Below are 10,913 nucleotides of genomic sequence, written 5' to 3'. Positions count from 1 at the left end.
CCCCCAACTCATGTACCACACTTCCGTTTTGCCTGTGAGTTTGCAAAGGCCACGAGGAAAGGGAATGGTGTCTGGGGTCTCCCTGTGAAGGGAGGCGCCAGGCTGCTCGCCCATCTCAGCATCACAGGGGCCCCAGAAAAGCTCCAGGTCCCCGCTTCCTTCTTGGGGCAACTGTACCTGTGTGCTCACATCGTGCTTGTGCTGAACTCAGAAGCCCTAATTCTGGCTACAAGCAAGAAAATTGAGCTCAAAGCGCCTGTGTTTCTAGGAAGAGCAGGGTAGAGGAAGACTGTGGGGCGAGGATGGTCTGAGCAAAGCTCCGCAAGGGCCCTGCTCAGAGGTCAGCAGGGGGCTGTTCCCCAGTAATGGGAACAAGGTGAGCCAGGGGCCCGCAGGGGCATCTCGAGGCCTGGCCTGTGATGCTCTACACCCGTCCCCTCCAAGGACTCGCTTCTTGCAACTCTTCCCCCTCTCTCCTGGGTCATTTCCCCCCAGGACAAGCCTTCAAACTCCTTCCTGGACCCCACCCCGGCTTCCATCCGCTTCTGCCCCCCGCAAAGCCCACTCACGGGTGTCTGCCCAAGCCGTCTCCACCTTCACACCCCCCTTCTGCTCCCTCCTCCCCAGGCACTCCCTGAGGTATCTGTGACCCCATGATGCCACGTGTGATGGTGACGGGCACCTATTCTACCAGGACTCACTTCTTACATCCTCCTCCTGAGAACTCTCCTCTCCAGCCTCGCACTGCCCTGGCACTCTTCCCGCCTTCTGCTCTCCCTTGCCGGACCCCACTCTGCCTCCCTCTGGGGTGCCCTGGGCTCAGTCCTCTGCCCTGTCCCTCTGTCTACGCTCTTCCCCGGCCCCACAAGCCAGTGTCTCCTCCAGTCCTGCGCTCTCCCTCCAGTGCAGGCGCTCACGCAGCGTCTCAGCCTGAACTCATGCGCCACAGAACCCTTGCCTCCTCCCCCAACCCCTCTCCCTCAGCTGCCTTGTCCTTTGCAAGTGGTGCCACCGTCCACCCAGCTGCCTGGGCCACAAATCTATCAAGTAACTCTTGCCAATGGTCACCTCCATGACTCAGCCTCAGTCTCTCTTCTTCCCACACCCCACGGCCCCGCCCCAGCCATAGCTCCCCCAGCCCACAACCCACTCCCCTCGCAGCAGCCAGAGACTCTCTGTCAACGAATGTCCCTATTTCAGATGCCATCTGAACTCTTCATACCCACTGACCTGAGGCTGCAGCCCCCCGCCTCAAGCCCCCTCCTCCTGGTTCGTTGTGCCCCAGCCACATGCAAGGCCACCGTCCACCTGGACTCCTCTGCCTTGGGTCCCTGCACACAGCCCCACTTCTCTGTCCCAGAGTCTCCACCGGGCTTCCCTCCAACCCTCCCGCCTCGTCCTCACTGCACCTCATTTCTCTCCAGAGCTTGCTATTTTTGCCATCTTTTAAAACCATCTCTCTCGCTTACTAGAAACCTAAGCTTAAGGACGGGAACTCTGTCTCTTTCTTTGCTGCACTCAAAGTCCCAGAACAGGGCCTGGCACCTATCGGGGACACAGATGACTGCTGCATTAATGCATGAGTTAAAATTGGAGGAGGAGGAGGAAAACAGGCTGGCATGCCGCTCGCCTTAGCTCTGCTGTCCTGGGAGAGAGAGCCTCCCCCACCCAGGCCCCCTCCCCACCCCCGACTGCTCTCCCGAGAGAAAGCCCCCCAGCCCAGGCCCTCGGAAAAGATGCAGCGAGAGCATAAGGTTTCCCCAGACGGCCACCAGAGGTCAACGCACCTCCACCATGTCACCGCTCTGCCAGCCAATGCCACGTCCCAGCCTGCAGTCCTGAGGGCAGGTCCACCCCCGCCTGCTCCCCATGGGGCACCGCCAATGGATTTGTGGCATGTTCACCTGCATCAGCTAGGAGGGGACTCTTACCTTCTCTGCTTGGCTCACCTGTGATGACAGGGCCTGACTCACTTCAGCTTCGCTCCTAAGTGCGCACAGGGACTGGGGGACAATTCCATGGCTGCCCTGCACGCCCCTCAGAATTCCAGAGCCTTCCCATGTGAGAGGCCCAAGCCCCCTACCCATAGCACCTCGTGGCTCTGCCAGTCGCTCACCTCTGGAGTCCAGTCCCCGCGGCTGAGACCGCAGAGCTCTTCTAAAGAGTAAACTCTTATCTGTTTAAGAACATACTATGACACAAAGCAATGGCTGGGCCACCTGGATTAGAGGCCGGCTTTACCAACTAGACCAGAATCTGTGTCATGAACCACAGTAATTTTATGCAGAATATTCTGATTAAAAAGTTTTTCATGTGCTTGGAAAATCTTCACAGGTTCTGGGTATTTAGAGTAGGATGTGAGCGAGAGAGCGGGCCCTGCGTTTCAAAGGGGCTACGCACTTGCTCCAGTGTTCCTGGGCGTGGGACAGCCCCCGGCCCTCGTTCAGCACCCGCCCCCAGGTGCCCTCTCGCCATCTTCCTCTGCCTGATTTGCAGTGTTAATTTGTTGTACAAAGTCATTCTACCTTAAATAATACATAGCAAGTTTCAGCCTAGTCAAGCAATAAATGCACATTGACTAAATAACCAAAAGCAATAAAGCCAAACGAGACAAGGTTTACCGTGCGGCACGGCACGGAGTGGGGAAGTCTGGATTACCCACAGTCCCCGCCATCCACGGCCTGCTGCCCCCTTTCCCTGCGATCTGCTTCCTGGCTGTGAGGACACATCCCAGCAGTAAAGGTAGCACCAGAGTCCGCCTGGCCCAGTCCACACACAGCCCTGGCTCAGGAACGCCCTCCCCATGGGAGGAGCAGCGCGCCCAACTTGCTTCCTTCCTGCAGAGAAGGCGCTGGCTCTGCCCCAGCCAGGCTGGCAGCCACAGAGATGCACTCCAGAGCCCCATCCTGCCCCACCCACCTTCCAAAGTGAGGAAAGAACGGAGAGAGGATAATTAGATTGTTCCCTAGTTCTGCTAATCAATGAATGAGTAAAGCCCAGATCCCAGATGACACAATTAGCAGGAGGCTGCAATTAGTGCCAAATATTTGCCGACAACACCCCCGAGCAGGGATTGCAGAGCACACCAAGCACAGGGTAACAGGCTGGGGGAGGGGGGGTGCTGCCTCTGCCCTCTGGAACAGCACTCTACCCCCCAGCCCTCTCCTGAAACCCTCAGGGCAGAGTCAGCCCCAGCGGCCCAGGGAGAAAGGCGGCATCTTGCAAGGGAAGACACAAATAGCAGGCCCTGCTGGAAGGGGTCACTTGAGGGAGGACTCTGAGGACTCTGGGTCACACAGCATGCAGCAGTCCTGGACACGGCAGGGTCCTCCTGCCCTGTGGTGACACTGTGCCCGGCCTCATTGTGCACACAGGGACTGGGGCCCCGGCTCAATTCCCTGGAACCAGAATCTTCAGGGGTGAGCCCCAGAAATCTGGGTTTTTAACACACACCCCAAGCAATTTTGGTGCTGTCAGCCTGGTGGTGGTCAACTGACTAGCATCTAGGTTCCCTTTTTTTTGCGGCCGGGTTTTCGGTTTTTTTATTCCCCACTTTTTTCGGGCTTTTTCGGTTGACCCCCCACCCCCCTTCCTTTGGCTCGGTTGTGCTCTGCCCTAGGCAGCCATGGTTAGAAAGCTGGAGGCCTTCCCAGAGACACCGCAGCTGGCTCAAGAGTAGGGAGTAGGGGCACAGGCACTACTGGCTCCTGGTCAAGGATGTCCAGCCCATGCATCAGGGGCTGCAGACCTCCCTCCACCCCAGACATGCCCACAGTTCTGCCAGCAGTTCTGCCTGCCTCTGCAGATGGAGTCTCGGGCCTGAGCTCAGTCCCAGGGTGGAAGCATTGTTTTGCCTTCCTGTCTCCCGCCACACCGTGCAAAGTCCAGCTCCAGGCCTAGCAGGCCTCAGCATGGGAGGAGACAAGGAGCCTACACGCTGTCACCATGCTCTGTCACCTGGGAGTTCACACATTCCACATATGAAAGAACCTTGAGAGCTGGGGATGGGGGAGTGTTTCTTTTCTTGAAGAAAGAATCCAACTATTTCCGCTCTGTTTTGTGCAAGTGTGCCCATCCACCCACAAGCTTTTACCCTATGACCACTCCCCAACTTTACTGCAGACCCTCTGGACTCTGCACATGCTCAGGAATGAGTAAAAATAAACTGGCCAGGTGGCACTGTTTGTCAAGTGTCTTCATTATAGGTCAATGCCGGTTTGGGGCCTGAAACACTCTTTTCCTGTGAAAGAGCTCAGGGAATTTCACCCGAAAGTATGACTCTTTGGTATAAAGAGTATTTCGAATTAAAGGCTGTTAGAGATCAAGAGGTGTTGGAAGGGGTTTTTCCCTCTATCTACATAAAGCCAGACCCATCAAAAGAACAATCACTTCCCTTCCCCTCCCTGTTATCTCAATATATTACAGCAAAGAAGATCAAGAATGCAACGGACCTGTCCCAAATCATTCTAAACATAATGCCTGGCTCTCAAGTTTAGTTTCCAAAAAGAATCATTTATAAGTCAATCTGTCCCCCCCAATCCATTCATTCTCCCAAATATCTATTCATCCTCCCTAGTAACCATTTATGGCCCCTAAACAGAACTACCTATATTCCTCATCTTCTCTTCCTCTTATATATTCTCTAAAATGAGGACCCCATTAGGATATGGGGTAATCACTCTATGATTCTCCCCATGCACACAGTAAATAAATCTCTTTCTCTTATTAATCTGCCTCATTGTGAGTTGATCTTTGGGGGGAAGTTTCCCCTCACCCCCATAACCTGGCATGCCCACACCCTTCTCTCTGTCACCCCAAAGCCCACACAGGAAGCTCCTCTGGACCCCTAGGGACACGCACAGACTTTCCTAGCTGGTTGGGACTCTAAGCAAAGAACACACAGGATGGTTTCCCCAGTGCAGGCACCTTGTAATTGCAACCTCAACTCCCAGGTGAGCCTCTACTAGCTGCAGGGAAAAACAAGCATGGAGAATTCACAAAGGATACATTTATAGACTCCAGAAAAGGCATTTGCTTGTTATGCAATGCACATAAAACCCAAGACTCAAGGAAGCCCTTTGTGCTTCATGATTAAGAGGCTGGGGAGCCCCAACTGGCACCCCATTAGGTCAGAGTAGAGGTATTCATGGAGAGTTTATTAAATTCTTGGGGCACATGACATCTGCCCTGATATGGAAGCCCTGAGAATGATTAAACAGGAGGAGGGGTTGGTGAGGGTAGATTCCAAATTACTGAGTTCTCCTGCAAGACAAGCAGCTAAAAGTGACCCAAACAGCACCTTCCCTCGCTGTGAGCTCAGCGTCCCGAGATCAGGTACATGGGCCTTACTCACCATCTGTTATGAGTGCTCTGCTGGTCAGAACTTTCCCCAGCATGAACTTCAACACAGCCAGGATACTGCAAAGAATCCCACTTAAAATGGAGACACTGAACAGGAAATCGTCCTAGAAGAGAAAGTTCCAGATTTCAATAGTTCGCCTCCTGCTACAGCACATCATCTGCAAACCGCTTGCCTTAGAGATCAGCTTCATTCCAAGCACAAACAATGTCAGGTATGCGGCCACTAGGTGGGGGTGTGCTGCACGCTTACATACCTCAGTTACGTGTGTCACTGGGAGGGAATTAGAAAAATTGATCAAAAACAGATAATCTCAATTTATATTCATTTGGAAAACCATTATGCATTTCTTCTCCTGTAGGAAATTCACCTTCCCAATAATCTGCTAAAATGAGTGGCAATCATTGATCAATAACAGAGTTGATCAGAATGCTAAGAACAGTGTCTTCTAAACAGAGTTTTTCACAAATAATTCACAAAGCAGTTGATCGAGAATTTTGGAACATATAAGTGCACCATTGGCCTAAACACTCCTCAACACAGAGCCAACTAAATTTGCTGCAGGGTCAACAATGGCCGGAGCTACTTAAACCCATATATATTTTTTTTTTTCTTAAATTCACACAAGGCAAATGAGAGCTCAAATACACCCTTCAGGGTGGGGGAAAATGGCATCTAAAAATATAGTCTGCTATTAACGTTATCTTAACACTTCCTATAACTTGTTACCTTACCTTTGCAAGCAAAGAGTGAGTCACATGTGCAAAAGCCCTATCTCCTGACATCACGGCCCATCCGGCTCTGCTGCTCCCGGCTCCCATGTGTCACTCCCAGGCCACACAGCCTCCAGACTTTGCAACATTAAAATGCAACTGCCAGCAGGAATCTGAGACAGCGTCATATATACGCAAAGAAACAGGATTCTCCTTCAGCATTTTATTAATCAAATTCATTAACCTCACGGCAGAACCTAGGAAGACAGCCTGCTTCCCTGAGCTTGACACTGTGCAAAGTCATTTGAAAAATCACCTCGCCGGAAATAGGATATCCACATAGTGTCAAAGCATCTCTCCCAAATGCTGATCAATGGCAGTGGTGGTTCTAACAACATGTCCACAAATGCTTTGCTACTCTTTCCTCCAAGAGGTGGAGATTAATCCCGCCTCCCATCCCCTGCCCTTCGGTATGGGCTGGACTTGGTGACTCAGATCTAACCAATACAGTATAGAGAGGGAAACGTCGTAATTTCACGGTGGAGAAACCCAGCAGACACCACCTTAGCCAAGTGGTCAAGGTTAACAGTACCACTGATGAGTTGTGCTGGCATCACGTGCCCCCTGATGTGATGTGACAAGAAGGGCACTTCACCTCCTTGGTATTCTACCCCCAAATCCATAACCTCAGCTTAACTTTAAAAAAAAAAAAAAAATCAACAAACCCAAACTGAGGGGCAGTCTGCAAAACACCTGACCACTACTCCTCACGTGTCAAGGTCATGAGACACAAGGAACGACCGAGAAACTGTCACAGACTACAGACTAAGAAGACCTGACAACTAAATGCAACATGGTGTCCCAGACTGGGTCCTGGAACAGAAAAAGGTCATCAGTGGAGAAACCGAGGCAATCAGAAGAGAGTCTATGGTTGTGCTAGCAGTGTTGTGATCTCATAGCTTCCGCCTGAGCTGCAGGCTCACAGTGGCGAGGGGCGGGCGCCCACTGGGTCCCCCTCCTTCCGCTTCTGCGCGTCCTGAGCCAGGCGTGTGTACAGCTCCTTCTGCAGGTCACCGTGTCTTGGTCAGAGGCGGGTCCCGGCCGTCCTCATGGGCACAGCTCATCCTTGCCCTCCACTCCACGCCCAGGTTTTCTGCTGCCTGCCCTGCCGACTCCAGGCCCAACGCCAGACTCCAAGGCACCAGCCTGACAAGGACGTCTGCACCAGCAACCACTGTCGTGTGAGGTCCCACCCCTGCCATGAACCCCTTATTCTGTATCACTTACAACAACCCGCTCCTCTGCTTAACCCTGACATACGATTCACAGGCATGTGTCACAGGCCTTAAACAGTACCCAGCAGGAAGTGAATGCTATGCAAGTATTTGAAAGCTAAGTTTTTTAAATGTGGAAAAGCCAATATGCAAAAGGCAGGTTTTTCCTATATGTGGATTGCTTCTACCAACCACCCTCTGCTCCCCAGACCAGCTCCGAAAAAACAACTCCCTGTGGGAGAACAGAGACTGTGGCCACCTCGGAGTCTCACCCAGAGTGCAGGGTATGGCTTGACACTGCTCAGCTGATCTGCCTCTGAATAAAACGAAGCCTGCAGAAGAGCCAGCCAGGGCCTGGGCTGGCACAGACCTGCTAAAGCCCCTCTCCCCAAACCAGCGTTCAAGGTCTTAGAAGCTCTGTGATTTCCCCACCCAGAGGCCGGCCAGCTCAGCTAGGGGGCAAGCACTCCTCTCTCTACTTGGCTGTCCACATGCCACATCAACCATCAGCATAATGTCACAGAGATGTAATCGTCAGCCTGCTCAAGGCATCGGCCCCTGTTATAGACTAGATGTCCGGGTTCTCCCCAAATCCATATGTTGAAGGCCTATCCCCCAACATGAATGGTATTTGGAGATGGGGCCTTTGGAAGATAATTAGGGTTAGATTATGCAGGGGGCATCATAATGAGACTAGTGCCCTTGTAAGAAGAAAACAGAAGACCTCTCTCTTTCTTCCCCTCCACCTCCCACTAACATGAACCAAGGAGTGGCCACGTGAGGACACAGGGAGAAGGTGCCCATCTGTAACTCAAGGAAAGATGCCTCACCAGACACTGACTCTGCTGGCACCTTGATCTTGAACTTTCAGTCTCCAGAACTATGAGGAATAAATTCCTGTTGTTTAAGCCATCCGGGCGATGGCATCTGTCTCTGGCAGCCCAAGCTAAGATAACCTCCAGGTTTAATCATAGAAGTAGTTTCTGAGAGGACTCCTTCTCGAGAGTCAGGAAGCCAGAGCAGACATGGCTTATGATGAGAAATTGCAACCCTTGTAGGTAGGCACCACCGATGACCTCCTTCAGTGCGGCCACACCTATCATCTCACTTAGTTCTCAGACTCGTGTTGAGCGGGCATCTGACAGATGCAGAAACAGATGCAGAGAGGCTAAATGACTTGCCCAGGGTCACTGCTAGTGGCAGGACCTGGAATTGTTCCCAGCTGTAAACTGTACCAGGATACCTCATCTATGGCCTTGTAATCATCTCTCATGTCCCTAAACCATGGACTCCGTGAAAATAGAGATAGCCATTTCCTTGCTAGGTGTTCTGTTCCCACTCTTACCAGCACTGGGTCTCTAAGTTTCTCACAGTTGGATCTTCACTGAATGATAAAAAATTCAGACAAAAATATTTAGGGAAATTAGCCACTCATTCAGAGCCAAGGATAAATGTTCATTCAAGGTAAACTCTACATGAATGATGTCCGTGCTGGCAAGCTCCTTCAAGAACTTGTAGTGGTGAAGGCCCTTTATAACCATCTCAAAAGCCAGAAAATATACTTGATGATATAAAAATTAAAACACATGCAGGGGAAAGGTCATATTCAAATACAAACTAGGACAGACATTATCACAAAGGGTTAATCTCCTTATTATATAAAGGGCTCATAGAAATCTATAAGAAAAAGACCAACAAATAATAGAAAATGGACAAAAGGCAAAAGACAGTTAAAAATAAAATGATTTTTAAGCATATGGAAGAAGGTCAAACTCACTCATAAAAGAAATGAAAACCAAGACTACAGTAAGATTTTTTTACCTAACCCAAAGTATTACAAACCTATGAGAAAACAGGCTGTCATACAAATCTGGCGGCAGTGAAAAATGGTCCAATCCGTATGCAGAGCAATTTGGCAATTTCTCTGAAAAGTACAAATCTACCCTTTGAGCAAGCCATCCACTTACGTAAATTTATCTTACTGCTATACCTGTACATGTATGAAAATGATGCTACATACAGGAGTATTCACTGACAAATCCAAAATTAAAGACAAAGATTATAACACTTCTCTCTGGGTAATTACTAGAACAAATTGATAGAAAATCAGTAAGCATATAGAACACCTCAAAAACACTATCAACCAACTTGGCCTGACATTTCTGAAACATCTAACCTACAAGAGCAGGACACATATGCTTTTTAAGTGCACATGGGATATTCATCAATGTAGACCACATTCTGTGCCATTAAACAGATCTCAACCAATAAAAAAATGGAAATCATACAAAGTATATTCTCTGACAACAATGGAATTACACTGGAAATCAGTAACAGAATGACAGAATGATTCCACATATTTGGAAATTAAACAACACAACACACTCCTTAAAAGCTCGTGATTCAAAGAAGAAATCACTAGGGAAATTAGAAAATATTCTGACGTCAAAGAAAATGAAAAAACAGTATATTGAAATTAGTGGTATGTGGCAAAAGTAGTGTTTAGAGGGAAATTTATAGTAAATGATTTATAAGAAAATATTTAAAAGGCCTAAAATCAATGATCTAAAGCTTCCCCTTTAAGGAAGAATTAAGAGAAAATCAAATTAATCCCAAAGTAAGGAAAAGGAAAGAAAGAATAAACATATGAACAGAAATCAATGAAAATGGATAAGCAATAGAGAAGAATTAAAACCAAAAAGATCTTTATAAAGATCAGTAACATTAGATAAACCTCTAAGATTTATCTTGAAAAAAAGAGGACACAAGTTAATAATACCAGGAATGAGAGAAGGTATGTCACTACAGATCGAACAGGATCTATTAAGAGGATAATAAGGAAATAATGTAACCAACTTTATGCCAATAAACTTGACAATTTAGAAGAAATGGACATATCAAAGCTTATTCAAGAAGACACAGATAACCTGAAGAGCCCCGTATCAACTAACGACACTGAATTTGTACTTAGAACTCTTCTCACCAAACTTCAGGCCCCGATGGCTTTACTGGTGAATTCTACCAAACCTTTAATCATTTAAGGAAGAAATAATACCAATTCTAAAACAAATTATTCCAGAATATGAAGAAAAAACAATTCCCAAATTCGTTTCTGAGGCCAGCATTACCATGACACTAAAACCAAAGCATTACAAGAAAACCACAGACCAATCGCTCTCATGAACTCAGATCTCAAGTCCTTAACAAAGTATTAACAAAACAAATCTAGCAATATGTAAAAAGGATTATACAGCATGACCAAGTAGGGTTTATCCTGGGAAAACAACACTGATTAAACATTCAAATATCAATCAAAGCATTCCTCATATTAACAGACCAAAAAGAAAACCCACATAATCATCTCAATAGAGGCAAAAAAAAGTATTTGACACAATACCCATTCATGGAGAAGGAAAAGAGGAAGGTAAACACCTCTCGGCAGACTAGAAATAGAAAGGAACTTCCTCAATCTGATAAATGGCATCTAGGAAAAACCTATAGCTAATATCAAACAATGGTGAAAAATGAGTATTACTCCTCCTAAGATTAGGAAAAAGGCCAGGCTTT

The 10,913-nt window shown here is 48.4% G+C and overlaps 1 protein-coding gene across 1 annotated transcript in view; it reads right to left on the bottom strand.

Moving 5' to 3' along the window:
• TMEM163 (transmembrane protein 163) overlaps positions 1 to 10,913 on the bottom strand; it is a 235,656-nt gene that overhangs the window by 5,841 nt on the left and 218,902 nt on the right. Inside the window, exon 6 of the mRNA XM_012650515.1 lies at positions 5,354 to 5,465. Within this exon, the coding sequence (XP_012505969.1) occupies positions 5,354 to 5,465 (112 nt within the window). The remainder of the gene's footprint in view (positions 1 to 5,353; positions 5,466 to 10,913) is intronic.

This window comes from Propithecus coquereli, unplaced genomic scaffold (assembly GCF_000956105.1).
Source record: "Propithecus coquereli isolate 6110/MARCELLA unplaced genomic scaffold, Pcoq_1.0 Scaffold33, whole genome shotgun sequence".
Taxonomy (NCBI): Eukaryota; Metazoa; Chordata; class Mammalia; order Primates; family Indriidae; genus Propithecus; species Propithecus coquereli.
Note: the sequence above shows the minus strand (reverse complement) of the source record. Positions and strands in the feature narration are given on the sequence as shown.